The 19,855-nt window shown below is 43.2% G+C and overlaps 1 protein-coding gene across 1 annotated transcript in view; it reads right to left on the reverse strand.

Moving 5' to 3' along the window:
* Positions 1-596: 596 nt before the first annotated feature.
* LOC126540435 (acidic mammalian chitinase-like) overlaps positions 597-19,855 on the reverse strand; it is a 46,297-nt gene continuing 27,038 nt past the window's right edge. Inside the window, exons 4-9 of the mRNA XM_050187251.2 lie at positions 17,641-17,752; positions 13,200-13,312; positions 12,470-12,599; positions 5,107-5,277; positions 3,239-3,358; positions 597-1,016 (exon numbers count right to left, since the gene is read on the reverse strand). Of these exons, the coding sequence (XP_050043208.2) occupies positions 855-1,016; positions 3,239-3,358; positions 5,107-5,277; positions 12,470-12,599; positions 13,200-13,312; positions 17,641-17,752 (808 nt within the window). The 3' untranslated portion in view covers positions 597-854. The remainder of the gene's footprint in view (positions 1,017-3,238; positions 3,359-5,106; positions 5,278-12,469; positions 12,600-13,199; positions 13,313-17,640; positions 17,753-19,855) is intronic.

The raw sequence follows: 19,855 nt of genomic DNA on the forward strand, positions 1-19,855 counted from the left end.
GGAACAGGAAGACATGGTCCCAAGGTCAGCCAATTCACCCGCTATTATTCTGTGGAGATGCGGCTCTGCTCGAAGATACAAGCACATGATAGAAATACTGACAGTTGCGCCAGTTTTGAGGTAAAGGGTTTTTTTTTTTTGTTGTTGTTGTTGCAGCAAATTTTTTGGAAGACTGCTTATGCCAGATAGCACAATTCTTGACTGGGCGCTTGATCTAAATTATTCGGTGAGGCGACCACTAGTGCTAGGAGAAATCAACATCTTCAGTTGAACAAATAACGGAATTACTGTAATTGACTATTTAATTAGTTATCTTACGCCACATATTTCAATGAACAAATTATAGCCGCTGAGTTCGCATGGTATATCCACTTGGAACGGATTCTCTTGACAGCGCCCGTTCCGATATATTAACTTTCAATGTGTCTGCCGAAATACATTGGCGTTCCAGTTACTTTTTAAGAAACCGCTCTTTATGTATTGAAGCACAAATAAACAAAAAAAAATTGTTCCAGAGGCAGATTTGGAAATATCTGCCGCAAAGGTTGTGTGCCTGAGTACTGCGTTTCCTAATGAGTAAAGCGCAGACAAATTGCTCAAAATTCAACACTTTGTTTCACCAAAAACATAAACGCGTTTCTCATGAATTGCAAACAGCTGGAAATGTTGGAAATAGCCTACGGTTTTTAAAATTTCCGGATGCACAATCATAAGAATGCGACGTATGGCCCCAAACCATTTGCAGGATTTTCGTGTCAATCGAATGCCGGGCGAGAAAGCGAATCGGCCGTTCAGAAGCTCGTGCGCATAAGTATTGTATTAAGCTGCAGTAAAACTATGGTTATGTTAAGGCTTTAGAGAATATCAGTCAGATGTACTGAGTAGTTCCCAGTGCCGAAGTGCGCAATCACACTCTGGAGCGGGAAGGATCCGTTGCCACATTTCCCAGCCCAGTCGTCGGAGCTCAGGCTGAAGGTCATGGTGCCTCCGTATCCATTGCGAAGAATCCACGTTGTCTGTGAAAAAAAGCAGTGCCTTTTGAAAAGAAGGTAAACGTTTCTCCTAATCACGCTGTAGCTTCCATCGCCATCCGCATCTAGCGATGATGACGTCTTACCGCATTAATTAGCGTACTTTTAATCGGGCGACTACAACAGTGTAACAAGAGTGTTCTTCAAGTTCGATTATTAGTGCCTCATTGACAAAAAAGGATGCTTTCAATATTATAGGAGTAGTTACGTGTTATCGTCTTGTATTTTTTTTTTTTTTTTGCGTTAGGCTATAGTACAGGAGCTTCAAACTCAAGAAAAATATTGATAAGCCCGAGAGCACCCTAAATAATTAATTCTAACAGCTGGTTGGCAGCTGATTTTGGTATCGTTTCTCAGAAAGTGACTGGGTCGAGCATTCACTACACATATAATGGTTACGTAGGAGCAGGACATAGGAACGGTTTGGCACTTGCGCAGGTGCCTCCTATGCTGCTGCTCGCTATAGCAGTAGTTTTACCTGATGTAGCAGCATAGTAGACGAGCGACTGAGGCGGAGCGCGTAATAAAATTTCGAGGTGCTTTTCTTTCACATGAACATCTTCTGGGGGATGAAGTCATGACAGAGTCAGCTTCCGAGAAACGAAACCGAAGCTGGCTATGCGAAATTTATTATAATGTATTGCTGAAGATGCTCTGATATTTTTACTTGGGCTTCGAGGAATACGACCTTCATTTAGCGCAATAAAATGAAGAGTCTTAACTATCATGTCAGTAGTCATTTAAGGATCGCTGGTGGGACACGAGAGATGTGAACCAGACGCTTCCACATTTGGTAGCTAGTGTTTAATTTCACTAGAGAAATTTAAATTATTTGCGCTGGAATGTTAGACACAGGCTAGCAGCAAATACGGAGTCATTTATCCTACTTTCTTCTGCACCCAGATATTGATTATCCACCTTTCTGCAGAGTGCGTTTCAGCAATGTCAGTGAAATAATGATGGCAGCAAGGGCCCTTTGTTCAGTTGGAGGAAGCATCATACCATAAGCACAGCTGAGAGTACAGTTGGCAAATTCATCGCAGCGACAACGCGCACATACAAGGTCTATCCGAAAAGTTCATGCAGGGAGTCATAAAAGGAGGGGTGGAGAGCGTAGTGGCACCGCTCTTTCAATCTCTCCACTACAACATATATGGTTGACCTCCAGTACGAGCGGGGAAGCTGTACAACAAATCAAAAATTAATACGTGGATATTTTGTGGAACTCATTTGGAGTTTGTCGAAATGGAGATTGACAAAAACATGGAACAAAGGAGCAACATCAGAGTTCACGTGAAATCGGTAAGAATAGCGCAGAAATTTTTCAATCGTTTCAAGAAGCGAAAGAAGTGGATGGCATAAACGTGGGAAGTATGCCCTAAAGGAGCAAAACTGTGATTAAATGGGTTCTGCGTTTTTGGGAAAGCCGGGAAGACCCCAAGGAATATGTAAGACTACGATGGCCCTCCACCTCGTGAGAAGATAAAAATATCAATCATGGGTAGACTCTTGTACTCAATTACCACCGAATGAGCGTTAATATACCAACAGAAGCACGCGGCGTGAGGCCAAATTTCTCAAAAGAGGAGCCTTGGATTATGCCCTACCCGCATTGCACGAGTTTCTCGCACACAATACCATCACTGTTGTAGAACACACTCCTCGATTTGGCTCCCTAAATCTTTATTGTGTTTCATAAATGCGTACTGGTTCTCGGGGACTAGTAATTCGAGGATGTGATGACAATTCGAAACGCAATGACATCACTGCTGAAACGCCCAACTGTAGAGGGGTTCCAAATGTGCTTCCAAAAATGGAAGAACCAATATATTCTGCCGAATGGGAAGTATTTCGAAGGTGACGACGTTGATGTATCTGAAAGGGTTAGAAATGATTTTTTTTAAACGTATGGCACGACCATTCGGGGTGAACCTTGTACGTTAGAAGTGGTATGGCTATCCAAGCATGAAACCTTATAGCAAGGTAATACATTCAATCCCAACCTCTGGTATCCTTCGCTTCCCGGCGCAGTCAAGTGACCGATTGCAACGTGTTTCTTTTGTCTAGACTGTCTGTGTTGCCGACGCCTGATTATTATACCAGCCGTACCTTTAAAATAAATATGTGAATTGGGGACCAAAAACTAGATTTAGTAATCACCCACTACACAAAGAGAGATACAGACACCACCGAATCCACCAACTAACCTTGAGTGCCACGCTTGCCTGGTCGTCGTAGCTAACCCAAAGTTTTTCTTTGTGCAGGTATGGGACCATTGATTCGGCGTCGTACTCTCGCTGCGCACCGTCGCTCAGTAGTGCACATACCTATAAAATAATTGCACTACGTTGGCATACATTGTAATGGAGAATGCAGTTCGCAATATTACGAGCAACTAAGGCAGGCGTTGGGCGCCCACTTTCTTCGTTTTTCTCCTCGTACAGTTAATTTGCCAGATTTTAGAAAGAAGTGCATAATGAATTAAAACTGGTAAGGTTGGGCAAATTGAAATATGCATATTTCTACGGACAACGAAGACACCGAAGATACAGTGCCATCCGCTCTTAGTGAAACACGCTCATTAGTATTCACTTCGATACGATTTCAACAGTTCCCCTAACTTATCAAGTAGAAGGCGGCAGCCGGTATGACATGTCTATAAAGAATATATTATGCTGCAAGTCTTTCATCAGTTTCTAGGTGTTATATGATGCGAGTAGTTGGTTTGCTCGGTGTCCTGTTGGGCCTCAGACGCCCTCAACCTGCACTTTTGTGGTTTTTAGTCTGTGGCGCTTTCCTCTATTTTGTTGTATGGAAAAAATAAAGGCAATCTTCAGCTTTTACTCCAACTTTAGACTTCGGCCTTTTAAGCTTTGAACTTTAAGTTAGTGTGAACACTTGGGCTCTGTTAATAAAGTTTTTTTTTCTAATGGTAGAGCGCGCTGGTACACTTAGAAAGCATGAGCATCACGGTGTTCATGTATCACAACTTTTCTTGAGAATACACAGCGCCTTGATGGCACTATTACTGAACTTTGCCACTATATTGCCACTTTGCAATATAATAACTTTCCTTGAAATACGGAAATGATTTTGCCGTGATTAGCATCTTTTCGGAACTTCACCAAGTTCGAAGTATGTCATTTTGTCCGCACCTGACGGGTTACTCGTGCATTTCGGTCACTGGGTTATCCAGGGTCTAATGGGTAGAGAATCTGGCTGCTGTGCTGAGGGGACCATGTTCTAAACCAACCACCGGAGTGACTTCGTCGCTCGATATGTAACTCGGGGTATGCGCTCCGATGCAGCTCTTTCAAGTCATCATGGGTCACTGCTGCTTGCTTCCGCAAGCACTAGTGGCAGCACGAAACAGAAGATGACTGTCAGAAGCTACTGTCATTAACATGACACATTATCACATTTCTCTGCTATGCCCAAGAATGAATCAGCGAAATTTGCTCAATTGTACTAAATGTACAATGACCTAAGTGTACACTGCCACAAGCAGCAGCGGGAACTCGAGAAGAAGAGTCCATCCCTGTGCATCCACGCCTCATATATGATGCGTTTCGATGGTGACAAGACTATGTTCTCTTATATTGCATGAATGCTCATCACATTAACGTTGACAATCAGCGTAAGGTGGGTTCTGCTGGAAGTTTTTCCTCTTTCTTCCTCCCTCTTATTCATTTTAAAATCGCGTGCAGTGGGCAGCAATACGTGCAATACGGTAGCAATACGGCTGCCACAGAAGCTTAGAACGACAGAAAGCTAAGCTAGTTGGTAAGGATTCATTATGCAAAAAGGTAAGGCGTGCAGACAGGACACAAGAGAAGTGGCGTTCGTGTTGTCCACTTCTCTTCTGTTGTGTCCTGTCTACACGCCTCACTTTTTGACATAATGCCACAGAAGGGCAATGTAACCGGTAGTGGCAGACGATTAGGTTATTTAAGGAGATAGGGAAATTTGATGGTATTTCAGGCAGGCGGCCGGCAGAAGGCGACAGTAATTGCGGGTCGCGGAGGTCTTTGCCTGTAGTGGGCGTCAATAGGTTGGTGATTATGATGATACTTACTTCTGGTAAAGTGACGAAACCACCTCCGTGTTTGTCACATCCGGTAGCCAAGGAGCCAACTTGCCATCGCGTAGGATTCTTGAGCACCCAGGAGAGCCCGTATGTGGGGATACCAACCATGATTTTCGATTTGGGCATGCCCAATGTTGCCCACGCATTGGCGCTATAAGCCTGTGAGGAATGAAAGCGCAATGAATTACGAGGTGTTCCGGTTTAACTTCTAGCTTGTATGTGGAGATGGTTGGCTTGCTCAGTGATATATTTTTTTTTAATTGAGCTCGTAAAACTCGCCACAAAATGGCCGGTGAACATTAGGCGCATAAGAATTGTTGTCTCAGTGCACGAATGGACATTCTGTTTGCTTGTTTGTTTGCCTCTACGAGTGGCAGTCCCGTACCAGTCGTCAATTCCAAAAAAAAAAAAAAGAACATTGGAGCTATGGCTGAGCAGAGAACGTTTAAGGTAGGCCGCCTCGAAGCTGCGACAATACCAATCCGAGATATCTTGTGACATGAAGACTTCCTTAATGGAAGTATGGTGGTGGGCTGAAACTGAATTAATAATTCCGTATTGTTGCCCGGCCACCCATTTGTGGTTTCATGAGGCAGTATTCAACCCCTTCGGATATACTCTTGCGTGATTTATCGACACTAGCGCGACACGCGTTCGGCGTCTGAGCAACAGGCGCGCTGGCATCGTGCCAAGAGAGTTTACCAGGATTGGTGTCACTCGTGGGGCTACAGTCGTGGAATATCGGTAAAATGAAATTATTTCGGAAAGTGATTGCCGAAGAATACCTCCCGTGGCGTTGTGTTCTGCCAGCTATTCTTATTTTGCTCCCGGCCCAGCAGGGAAACGCAAACACAGGCTCCCACTGCAGTATAACTGATTGCGGACTCTATTTTTTTCTTTCCCATTATCTCGCATTTTGAGTGCTGTGTTTAGCTGGATGCTCACTTGACAGCGACATGCCTTTCAACTGGGCGGAAGAGTGTGGACGAAGCGTAGATCAAGCGATCTCTGCTTTTGAAACGTTAACTTCGACATAATCACCGCTGGAGAACCAAAAGAAACGCGTCAAGGTGAAGATACCACGCCGGGAAGTGGTTTTCGAGAAAATATTCAAAAGCATTACGTCATCAATGCCTTTTTCGACAATATTTTTGAAGTGACCGGGCTTCATTACCGAGAAATGACAGCCAAGCTAACATATATGCATATTTTATATTTAATAGAAACAACCACTTTATAACTGTAAAGAAATGATAACCGCAGAGCTAGTTGACAAATTTTACCACTATAAAGTGTAAATTTGCCATATATTGAATACCCCTTCAACGCAGTGACCTATTGGTCACTGTAGCGCTAGAAATTGTGTTATTTTACCGGCAAACTCCCGTTTGGGACTTCCTTAGAGCGATTATAACTTATACGAAAGGCTAATAAAGTTGCTACGCTACCTTGTCAAGACAAAAACAGCCTTGATTTCATGTTTCGAGGAACTGTACGCAGCTATGGGTGAGGCCTACTGACGGTTTAAAATCTGTTTGGCAATCATATGTTTTAAAAATAAATACTGAATGCAAGTCTTCAATCTATTTCAATGCGTTATATGAGGCGTCTTGTTGGTTTTCTCGGTCTCCTCAATAAACTATGCAAGACACGGTGCTAATATTTCGTTTAAGTAGAAGCATGTTGTGAATTACGAATTATGCATCTTTAATCTTTGTATGTTTGCTTTTGTTCAGAATTATTTGCTCATTCGTTTCAGACTGTCATACCGTCGTTACCCGCAATGTTCACCATAGACATAAAGCAACTGTACAAGACTCAAAGCTCAGCTTTTAGTGAAAATGGGGGAGTGTTGGGAGGGCGGAATATGAAAGGGTGAAATGTGTTAGTTGTAATGTCCGGCGAAACCTTGACGCTCCTGGCTTAATTATAAGCATTGCAAGTTTTTACTGAAGCGTTGCTTTATTCCTATTTACATGCGTTATACGAGGTTCGTAGTCTGCTGTCCAAGTGTCCTCAGTGAACTAAGCAAGGCACCTGGTCTGTATATTGCGGAAGAATTAGTCATGTTGTGGGTTATATATAAGAAAAGTTCGAAGTGTACAGAATAATTGAAGTATTTGCGATAACTTACATATGCGCACGCTTCGGAGTGTTAAGATTTTGTTTGACGAGAGGTGCAAAATTTAGTCCACTGCCTTAGTATAAATACGTGCGCCAACTGTATTAAAATTTGGCAGTATTGCAGAACGTCATTCCATATTTCTATGCGAAATTATATGCATGGTAATTAAACATAGCTTTCGTAAAAAAAAAAAAATTCTTACTTCTCGAAAGCGCTATATAACCATTTCAGGCTATGTTTTTCAGTCTCCTGAGGAGTATCTACGTTACACAAAAGTTATACGTAGCGAAATTGGGCAAACATTATGGGTTATGAGTAGGCAAAATTCAAAGTACATTAGTTAATTGTGACTTTCGCAAAACTTATGTATTCAAGTGCTCCAGGGTACATACGATTGAGACGTACGAGTGGCAGGCCGAATATATAGCACGAAGCTTTGGAAAAAATGCAAATGCCATCAAAATTAAGCTTAGCTAAAATTGGGGATTACCATCGCAAATCTGTGCGCGAAGGTCGATACATGAAATTAAATTGAGCTTCTGCAAAAAATAACCTAAACTTTTTTTAGGTGTGATAAGGCGATTATCAGCTATTTTTCTCAATGTCTTGATAGAGCTCTGCTCAACCGAAAATTAAGTTGGCCGATCCAAGTGCTGTCTGAAGTTCAATGTGTAGCTAAATGTTAACGCTTATAGCTTGATTATGAGAGTTAAAAATATTTATTGAGCACACATATTTTTCGGTATTTTCATGCCTTATACGATGTTCACCTGGTTTCCTCGGTAAACTAAACCGGTACCCCTTTAACGTTTGCTTAATCTAAGTGTTGGTTCACGGGTGGCGTGAAGACACAGTTCAGAGACGCTGCGTTAATAGCGGCCGTTATAAATAAATATTTCTAAAAACACTCCAGATATTACAAGTGCGTTTACGAGCAGCGCAGAATTTATCCCATTGCACTGACAGAATTACAAACGCCGCCGAGACCAAATTTATTGAAACAGGTAAGAACGCCATGCGAAATATATGTGGTAAGTTAAATGGTCGCGGATTAAATAGAAACATTAAAAAAAAAGAAGAAACAGAAACAAGTGTTTGAAAGTGTTATAAAACAGTTGTCGCAATGTCCGGGATAACCCTGCATCACACCAAATTTAAATTTTCTGGAAATAGGGGTCAAATGGTGTGGCGAAGCATTATTGTTTCTCGCCCAGATAGAAGTTTTACTGAACCATCTTTATTTGTGCATAATATGAAATTTGTGCTATAGGCTCGACTGGTGCACTTGGTGGGCTAAATCCGGCATCTCGTTTATACTTGCTATAGATCAGAGCAAGTTATGGGTAATATATATATAAGCGTAGTTCAGACTACAATATATCGAGCAAGTGTTCGAAAAATGTCATACAGCCATTTTCAGCTATGCTTGTCTATGTCTCCAGGTAAATAAAGATTACGAGAAGCTCATAGCTAGGGAAGCTGTGAAGCGTTACAAGCGTGGTTTACGAACAACGGGAGATTTTTCCGCTGGCCTGGTGAACTATTAACCCAACCGAGATTAAACTTAGCGAAAGAAAAGAAAGGCCGGTGGCAGGATATTGTGACCAAATGTTCTGACAACGCAAAATGACTGTGGACGAACTAGCTCCTTTGCTAAAGTTCCTTCACCAGTTCCCGAAAGCAAAATGCCGGAATGGTTTCAAATGGGCCAGTCACGTACCGACAACGTTTAAAGGCATGTGATTTGTTTACAGACAACTGACTTCCTTATTGCAACTGCTCGAAAGAAACTGCATCGCTAGAAATTGTATCGTGAGTCTGCAATTTCGCACAAGCCTTCTCATCTTTTGTTTCTTTATTTCGAGCGTCGCGTTTCACAGACTGTACGAAGGAGGTCAGTTATAAATGGTCATACTCAGTAGCTACTTTGAGAGTGTAGCGTCCAGGCCTCTTGACTAAGTTAAATTTCGAAGTGTCTTGCAGGTCATGCTTTCCGTGATTCTCCGAGGCATCATCCGATCGTCGTCGGGGTCTTCCAGGGACCCCAGAGGATGGCGTCGATGTCTCTCTCGCGGTCTCTCAAGACCCAGTGCTTTACGTTGGACGCAAACATTAACAGCAAGGTGTCTCTTATTTACGCCAAATGTAAACAAGGTGCTTGTTCAGTTCATTAGGTATACCAGGGAAACCAGCGACAAACCTCGCAAAACTGCTAAATGTAACACAAAAAAAAAACCATAAGGAGCGTAGCAAGCATTTGTAATGCTTTTATTAGGCCAAGAACATAAAACTTGCCGGAAATTGCACTTAGCATTCCCAGAATTTTGACAAACTTTTAATGTGTTGTCTTTTACAGCAACCTTAGCACTCTGGGAAACATTGCGGATAAGGGCAGCATGACACACTGGAACGCATGAAGGAGTAAGCTTCTATAAATGCGGTAAATAATCTACGCAGATGAAAAATCTTATCATGTCAAATCAGTTCTACGAAAACCCGCGGGGCGGAGGAAACTACATGAAAGGAAAAATTGTCGCCAAGTCAAATCCTAACCCGAAGCTATAACGGAAACACGTACGGGTTTCTCACGAAGAGAGCCTCGTGCTTAAAGAAAAATGTGACCCGGAGCACTGCAAGGATGAATGTTTCTTCAACTGATATAGTCATCGTTTCGGAGAAACGGTATGGGTTTTCTTTGTAGATTCCTACTGTGAAACGGATGGATGACAATTCTAATTATTTCAAACATTTATCCTTCCTTATTGACAAAATGCTTCCTACATCAACGAACTTTAAACAACATACGTGGTTGAACATCTTGAACCTTGCATAGTTCATCGTGGGGACCGGCAAAACTAGCAATAGGCCTCGTATAACATATGAAAATGAAGAGATACCGTGTGCTGAGTCATTCTTGTTCAAGCATCGTAATAACTTGGACACATCAAACATTCGGTACGTGTCACTAGTAGATTAGCTACCATTTTCTACTAAGTATGAAAGTACTGTCGTCTTCGGTCCTGCCATGTAAGCGCAGAAAATTTGTAAGCGTTTATTAAAATTGCTCTGAAAAGGCCGACAACGATGGCTTAACAATTTTAATTGAACAACTGATTATCTCACATAGAGGGCAAAAGTTGCCTCCATATCACAACTTACAGTTCCACATTTTGCTAAGATATAATTTCGTGACATATTCAGCGTGTTTTTTTTTTTTCAAAAACAGTGAGAGTAAGAGAACTATTTTGGGGGTTTTTGGGCCGCACTAACAGCTTCGCTGTATATGATAAGTTACTGGTTAAGATAAACGCGCACAGCGGTTGCTATCAATTGGAGTACACTATGAATACGAAAGGTTGCTTTTACTTGATATTCATTTTACAAGTACAATTCTCAACAAATATTGCAGACTCTGACACAGAAAGCATTGGTAGCTGCTGGATATGACAGTGTGATACGGAGCACGTCGCCGCCTTTAAATCTCTGCGAAACTCTCCTTCGCAACTTTACTGTAACGCACGTTATTCCGATAGAAATTATACGGACGCCCGAGGTGCTTATGCTCAGTAGCAGTCAGTGTAGGCGTTGTGCTGTGCTGCGTTCGAAGACGCATGTGCGGCCGTCGTGTGGAGGAGTGGCAGACCTCCAGAGACGGGAAGCGCGTTTGGGTAAAAAAAAAATTGAAGAAAGCACTGCCACGTTCCGCTCAAGCGGCTCTGCAGCAACGAGGTCAGCATTCCGTATTCTACGGCTGACATGGGCGCAGTGCCCACCTTCGCGTAGAGTTGTTGCGTGCTTACGACGCGGACGTGAACATCAAACTAAATTTATGTAATACTATGTTCCGACGCTAACGAACAAAGATTCTTTTCCTTCGTTCTCACCTCGTGCGACACCGAGCTGCGGCTTCTGCAACGCGACAGCCGCGCCCCTCATCCGGCCAGCATGTGACGACGCCGCAAGTGCTACGCTAAACCTTACCATGGCTTTTCGATGCTTCACATTTGGGCGAAATTGACATGCTTAAAGTTATTCGGCAAATGGTCGAACTGCTCTCGCTAGATGCCTTGGGCGACTAGTTCATTTGTTTGACTCAGTTATTGCCCCTAAATAAAACTTAATAATTTGTCAATTACCAGCGTGGCTTACAGGCTGCAGGGCGATAAAAAGCAATTGTTCTGTGTAGTCTTGTTCAGCGCGTCCACATCTACGCCCCCACCAATTTTGCGGAAGTCGTGATCTATCATTAGTTCTTACATTCCCTTATACTTTTTATGTGATGCCCATTCGACCTTACTGCTTTGTAGGGCAGCGATGCGTTAGTATATCATAAAGCCCTATGCTGCTTTACCAAGTGCCGTGATTGCTGCGTAAACCAGAAAGGAAGAAAAGATCGCAGGATGCTGGTTGCCAGACCTTTTTTTTCTCGCTCGATGAAAATCTTCTAGATCGGCCATGCCACCAGGGAAGGCAGAACACCGGCCGGGCTCCACGACAGAGCCGATTGAGCGGAGCCTTGACGGCGCGTGCCTTTCACGTGCCCTACGGAAAGAAGCGCTAATATCGAGTTCCCCTAGCTTCATCGTTTTCGCAGCCAGATGCAGTCCGGGTCTCTGTCGATCCTCTAACCTTCCGCGCGCATGCGCCGTCGATACCGGGACAGCAGGATGCCGCTTCGGCAGTGCCGGCGTGAAGGGGCCTCCAGCGTCCATATTATTGCCGTCGCAATAAAATTTCAGTTTATATTTGAATAAATATGGTACTACCAATGTGCGAGAGAAGAATACATTCTATTTGTTTTCATCGCGACATTATGCTCGGCGGGCAACGCGTTAGTCGACGTACGACATTGCGTGAAAGCACAAGCTTTTTCTCAGCCTGCGCTTCGCATTTTTATGTACACGCGCCGACAGTGGTATACTCCACGCAGCGGGAGCCGGAGCAACGGCAAACTGCATCGCAACGCCATCTACAGGCAGCATCTGGGATCGAGATAGCCAATGGCAGGCATGTCGCTTGACTCGTGGGAATGTTTCGTGCTGCAGCTCGCCAAAATGCCGAGCGACGCCGCTGCACTAGCAATCTGCGCGGAGTATACCACTTTTTTCGGCGCCTGTACTTAAGGACAGAGCGCAAAATCACTAGATTTGATAAATATAACCTATATTATGTAGGACACTCGAATTCAACTCCAAGACATAGCCAAACGCCGAAATTTATACGTACCAAGTTGAGCGTATTAAAGAAGGGAAGTTCACCAGATCTCGCAAACAGTGGACTGTTGTGGTCCACAAACGGAGTGTACCAGTGATAGGTGTGCATGTCGTAGGTCATCAGGTTCACAAAATCTGCGTACCTACGCAGAAAATTAGGCGGATGACGCAGAAAATTAGGCGAGAAAATGACGGATGAGTTGGCACAATCACTACAAGGTTTCTTACAAGCTCATTAAGTATTGCATTTAGGTTTAGAATGTTGCAACATAATGCTTGAGAATTTCGCTGATTGCACACTTTGAATAACCGCTTTCCGAAACTCGTGATGCCAGGCCTGCTGCCTCTATTTTCCTACGCGTTATAATTCGTTAAAGCTGGCTGATGTTTATTAAAACATGATCGGTTGCGTTGTGCATAAGTGTGATGCTCCAATTCATAAAAAGGCTTCGCTTCGACACGAGCGAAAAGTCGCAGTAGGCAAAATATACTTCTCTGCTTACTTTGGAATGCACACTTTTATCGGCTCCTTTATTAGACTGCACTGGATGGCTACAATTTCACTGACGTATTTAACATCAGCGAAAGCGTGCGCAGAACAGAGTGCAGAGGGAGCACGCGGCTAACAAAGTTAAATCAAAGCACTATTGATTCATACAGTAACAAGCGTGCCGCGCCATATATATTGCCTATTCTCAAAGTGTAACAAATAAAAGAAGAAATAAAAAAAGATTTCTACTCACTTAGCAATATAGAGGACATCATATGACTCTAGGACGAGTGACAAGGGAGCGGGCACAGCAACTGAGAGAAGAAGGGGGCGCTCAGGATCATTCTTCAGCTCCTCAGAGGCTTCCTGAGCGTGAAGAAAACACGTCACGTCAGGTCCATTAATGTATGTAGCATTTAGGGCACTTAAAGCGGTGAATCTGTGGTTGTCAATGCGATCGACCAAGCGAAAAATGATATATTTATGGCGGGAAATTGAATGGAGAGCTCCTACAGCCTGAGATATATAAATAAGGTACGAAAGGCGCGGAGGCTAATGGGAAGGTAAATTATCAGCAACTTTGCCACACTGCTCGGTGAAATGGGTAAAGAGAGACAGATAATAGCTAAACTTAAAAGGAAGGTACACGTGTATATATATATATATATATATATATATATATATATATATATATATATATATATATATATATATATATATATATGCATGTATGAAAGTGTTACTACATTTTTTGTTATTATGGTCTATTGTTGTGTAGCCTTTACAGAATCCTGCCTAGTCCATTTCTTGACAGAAGTCTAAGGTTCTCCTGATTCTATTTGCGGATACCTTAGTAAATACTTTCTAGGCAATGGACAGTAAGCTGATCGGTCTTTAATTTTTTAAGTCATTGGCGTCCCCATTCTTATGGATTAGGATTATGTTAGCGTTCTTCCAAGATTCCGGTACGCTCGAGGTCATGAGGCATTGCGTATACAGGGTGGCCAGTTTTTCTAGAACAATCTGCCCACCATTTTTCAACAAATCTGCTGTAAGCTGATCCTCACACTGCCTTCCCTCTTTGCATAGCTCCCAAGGCTTTCTTTACTTCTTCGGGCGTTACTTGTGGAATTTCAAGTCCCTCTAGACTATTCTTTCTTCCATTATCGTCGTGGGTGCCACTGGTACTGTACAAATCTCCATTCGACTCCTCAGCCACTTGGACTACCTCATCCATATTAGTAATGATATTGCCGGCTTTGTCTCTTAACGCATACATCTCATTCTTGCCAATTCCGAGTTTCTTCTTCACTGCTTTTAGGCTTCCTCCGTTCCTGAGAGCACGTTGAATTCTATCCATATTATACTTCCTTATGTCAGCTGTCTTACGCTCGTTGTTTAACTTCGAACGTTCTGCCAGTTCTATTCTAGCTGTAGGGTTAGACGCTTTCATACATTGACGTTTCTTGATCAGATCTTTCGTCTCCTGCGATAGCATTCTGCTATCTTGTCCAATGGAGTTACCACCGACTTCTGTTGCACACCTTTAATGATACCCATAATATTGTCGTTCATTGCTTCATTGCTTCATTGCTGAGTTAAAGCCGAATACCTGTTCTGTAGCTTGATCCGGAATTCCTCTATTTTCCCTCTTACCGCTAACTCATTTATCGGCTTCTTATGTACCAGTTTCTTCCACCCCCTCCTCAAGTCTAGGCTAATTCGAGTTCTTACCAACCTATGGTCACTGCAGCGCACCTTGCCGAGCACGTCCACATATTGTATGATGCCAGGGTTAGCGCAGAATATAAAGTCTATTTTCTTAGTCTCGCCATTCGGGCTCCTCCACGTCCACTTTCAGCTATCCCGCTTGCGGAAGAAGGTATTCATTATCCGCATATTATTCTGTTCCGCAAACTTTACTAATAACTCTCCCCTGCTATTCCTAGAGCCTATGCCATATTCCCCCACTGACTTGTCTCCAGCCTGCTTCTTGCCTACCCTGTTATTTAAGTCGCCCATCAGTATGCTGTATTTTGTTTTGAATTTACCCATCGCTGATTCCATGTCTTCATAGAAGCTTTCGAATTCGGGATCATCATGACTGGATGTAGGGCCGTAGACCTGTACGACCTTCAATTTGTACGTCTTATTAAGTTTCACTCTTTCGTTGATGCAATAGAATTCCTGTATGTTACCACCTATATCCTTATCCATCAGGAATCCGACTCCTAGTTCTCGTCTCTCCGCTAAGCCCCGGTAGCACAGGACGTGCCCACTTTTTGGCCCTGTATATGCTTCTTTTGTCCTCCTAACTTCCCTACTGAGCCCTATCATATTCCATTCACTGCTCTCTAATTCCTCCAATAGCACTGCTAGACTCGCCTCACTAGATAACGTTCTAGCGTTAAACGTTGCCAGCTTCAGATTTCAATGGCGGCCTGTCCGGACCCAGAGATTCTTAGTACCCTCTGCTGCGTCACAAGTCTGACCGCCGCCGTAGTCAGTTGCTTGGGACCTGTTGGGGACTGAGGGCCGGGGTTTAATTGTTGTATTCATATAGGAGGTCCCTAATTGGCGTCCCTTTATAAGGGACGCCAATCAAAAGGAACTAACACTGTTCAGTTAGGTTGCGGTTGACGTTGGTAATGAAAAAAGAACATGCAGTTCATTTATTTTCTTTCTTTTCTTTTTGTGCAGCTCCGGGAGTATTATTTACACACTTCAAAGGCAGCTCCATAAAGTAGATGCACAGTCAACAGCAATTTGCCGTCTATAAAACATGCAGTTAATTCGGGTTTCGGTGCAACCTGTCGTCGCTAAATATTCTTTTGGTTGCCAATATTTTTTTGTGAAAAGATGTCTGCCTGCTCCTCTTTAATTACTGCAGCCCTGCTTTGCCTTTGTTTCGTCACTGCATTATTGCTATGACTGTTTCAGGGATGAAGACTAATGCAATTTTTTTGTCCAGTAAAACTATTTTACTACTCAACAGATCTAAGTTGATGCAGTCACATCCATCACGTCTACACCAACGTGTGTATCGCGCCTCAGAGAGCCGTTAGAGCTGTGAGGGCTACTTTATGGGGTGCTACTATCTCCGCAAAGTAAGAGAGCTCACACCACTCATACAGGTAATAACGCATTGCTTGTGGTTTTCGTAAATGTACTGTCGCACTCGTTACGAGCTGCAATGTGCACGCGCTCTGCTACGCGCTCTGCTACGCGCTTCCGTGTTGTAGCTCCTACTGATCGTGATAGTACACGTGGGAAAGCCATAAGCAGTGCGGTCAGATTTCTGTGAGTGGTTGGGAGTCTCTGGCTCAGCGATTCGTGAATAGTTGCAGCCAATGATGGAACATTAAATTACAGTTGTTAGCGAGCTGCTGAGCCGTACCACGCCGTGCTGCCACCAGGCAAACGAGGTATTTCAAAGCGACAGTTTCATGAGGTACGCCTAAGAAATATAACTATGTAGCTCAGTTTCCACTTTCTCCCTTAATTCTCTGCTTTTGTTTGGCGATCTTCGACGTAAAACGTGGTAGAAAAGATTTTTAAATTGAATAATGTGGATGATGTGCTATGTGAAATTTTAATAATTTTCCTCCCGAAGCTTTGACACAATGCTGTGTTAATACATCTTGTCACTAACGCAATCAAATCGAGGTTTCTTGCGGTATCCAGTGTTCAGCGAAAAAAAAATGTATACGCACGGAACCTTTTCTTTCGTGAGACCCCACTCATTTAAGAAGAAATGTCGCCGTTTCACCTGTAAGGCGAAGTGTCGACTACGATAGCGAATTAGTATACAGCCATGCGAAGTAAAGGTAGTTGGTTTGTTGGCCGTATAATCTGGAAACGTTCGCGTACTAACAACATGGTGTCACGAGCACAGAGGCAAGCATGAACATACCTCACTCGACGTCGGCGGACTCTCGCTTTTAAAACGCTGCCGTGAGGAAGCGCGGCAGCCTAATCGAGCGAATTGAACTTCGTGCTGCCTCTCGCGTGAATGCGCACTAATCGGCGAGTACACAGCAGAAATGCACCTATCAGCCCTGGACGCACCTAGACTCTATCCCTATCGCAGACCGTTTTCAAGAACGGGCTCGCGCGGCCGCGCGCAGCCCCGCCATACGCAACCACCGCCAGCGTAGTACGTCACCTCCCCACCCCCCCTTCCCCGATGGCTCGCGCAGTGGAAGACGGCGCGTTTGCTACCCGGCTTCCTCGTTCGGGCGCGCGAAATCGACCCTCGTTCCTCGGATCACCCTTGCACGCTTTCACTCGCGCACGCAGCATACGCGCGCAGCCACGATGTTATCGCACTTCGTCTTCGTAGAGAACATCACGGCGACGCCGACGCTGACGGCAGAAGTGCGACTGGAATGTTCATATAATTTGCTATCGTATGAAAAATCTTAATTTCTTCAAACAGGAAAACTAGTCATGCTGCTACCCAGGTGCAGTTAGATACATTCTATTCATTCATAGATTTTGATTAGTTGACTACATGTGTGCGTCTTGAAAGAAATGGCAAACGGATCTTGTGGATGGATACGTTGTCGCCGCATTTAATGGTGTATGGCAATTCTGTTTTTAGTAGGCTGCGTAGGTTGCGATCTTGCACATTCGTCTTGTGCTCTATTTACATGACAGGTAATGTAAGGACCGTGATGTAAGCTTCCTCATACCTCGAGAAGGTGGACGAAATTGTTGGCATCCTTGGGCGAAGGGAACTCCCAATCCAGGTCAAGCCCGTCAAGGTCTGCTGTCCGCAGTGCCCAAGCCGCGGAGTTGATAAATCTATGCATGGAACCGTGAAAAGTGGCTAGGTAAGCGCATCGAAACCCTCAGAAAATCAAATTTAATCCAATCTAACTTACACGTCACACAGCTTTCTAAATGCCATACATGCGCAGTCAAACTTTTTTTCGCTTGATGGCTCCAGTGTTTGCACTCGACTCCCTTTACAAGAACTTGGTTTACGCTTCATGTTTCCAACACTAGTAGGATAAGATGAGAATGAGCTGCGGCCAATTACAATGCACCACACCAAGCGGCACATTTGTGATACGGGTTCCTGAACTTCTAATTGCTGCTGTGTGGGAGTTCTTTCCGTCACTTCATTTGTTGCACTGTTTAAAGAAAGAAATCAGCACCCACGTTTACAAAAAGATTTTAGGCTGTAACTGTGTGTAAGAAAAAAAATTCAGGCAATCATAAGCTGGACACATCAATAACGAAGGTGACTGGCCAATGACAAAGAGCATGTAAAAAAGAAAGCCTTATGAACCGAGTCCCACATCCCGTAATAAAAGGAACCTGTCCTTTGCTATAGTCGTTATTTAAACAAGAGACAGCAAGTCGTAACAAGTCTAACGCCATCGACAATAGCTAGTCAGGGACATACATCTTTAGCAAAGTAGTAAAACTTCTGAGATTAGGCCTCAGTTTCCCGTAGAGCAGATTTTATATTTGGTTGCGCATGTTGGTCGAAGGAGCACTTATGTCAAGTGCCACTACAAAAAGAATCGGCACTTAAACTTTGAAATCACATATAAAAGCCGGTATTATGCTGCAGTCGTTCAAAAATATAAAGTGCCAGTATATCCATCTTTCCGTTTCATACCCTTCTATACCCTCGAAGTGAAAAATGCATAAGGCACGCAGCACTTTTTCTAACGCGCCCGTGAAGTTTATCATCCACGTTATCCAATTATTGATAATACTGCTTGGCCAAAAGGTCGACAGAATGAAGGCGCACTTTGTTCTGTAGGTGCGAAGAAATCAAACTTCTTATTCAGCAAACTTGGAGGATTCTTCAGCGATCAAGGTTTTCTACTTGTTTTACTAGGTTTGCGAAAATTCACCAACATGTAAGGAACTGAAGCAGCTACGTCTGAATGCTACCCACTGCTAAGTCTGGTGGCGATAAAGAATAGCATAAGCATGTGCTAATTATAGATAAAGAAATTTCGTGGCTTGAACCCATGCACAAGAAAACTTGGACGTCTCTATTGCCTTGCTTATCTTTCCAAAAGCAAATCCGCCTGCCTGCTGAGGCGTCTATTCTATAAGTACTTGTAGCAAGCTGCCGTGTGCGTTCCGTCAGCTTTAATTAATAGCGAGAAATACTGTCAAGTCCATCAACAGGGCTGCATTTACACCTCGCAGGGAGATGAATTATAAAGAAAATTTCTTTAGTTAGCTCTTCTAGGCTCTTATAATGAAGCAACGTTGAGACATCTAAGTCAATTATATCGCTAGGTAATGTCCAATATTGTTCTTTTTAATGAATTTATTTACTCAATCGCTGAGTACGAAGAAATATATCAGGTCTATAAATTATTTCGGGCTATGTAGCGGGAACAACATACAGCAACAAGTAATGATTGCGATATGTTTAAGAGATTAGATAGATTTCAGCTTTTTAGCATTGTTATAACACTTGAATGATCCAAAACCAATCAGAATAATACGCGCAGTAATTTTCATGTGAAGGAATAGAAAATACAAGCTTATTCATAGCCTCTGCGCTAACGCCATTTTACGGCCCATTCATTTATATCGTTCTCGAATCACAATGCTGCTTCATGCTGCTGTCAAAAGCTGTAAACCTCGGGAATGATATTTTCTAAGGTGAACACTTTCCATCAGTGGTCAACGCATTCACTCCAAGAAAAAAAAACTTCCGATTCCTTTTTCAACGCTTGAGCTTATTTAATTGTTTTTCAATGTATGAACGTACTTAAGAGCTTGTTGTCTGCCAGCCACTGACACTATACAATCTTAAATTTTATTGGTGCTTGTAAATCTGACGTGTCTATTTCTCAGTATATCAAGTAAGTCTTGCGCTAGACACTGCAAGCTTTCCCACTAAATTAATTTTTTTTTAACCTTCGCTCC

Source organism: Dermacentor andersoni, chromosome 2, assembly GCF_023375885.2.
Source record: "Dermacentor andersoni chromosome 2, qqDerAnde1_hic_scaffold, whole genome shotgun sequence".
Lineage (NCBI taxonomy): Eukaryota > Metazoa > Arthropoda > Arachnida > Ixodida > Ixodidae > Dermacentor > Dermacentor andersoni.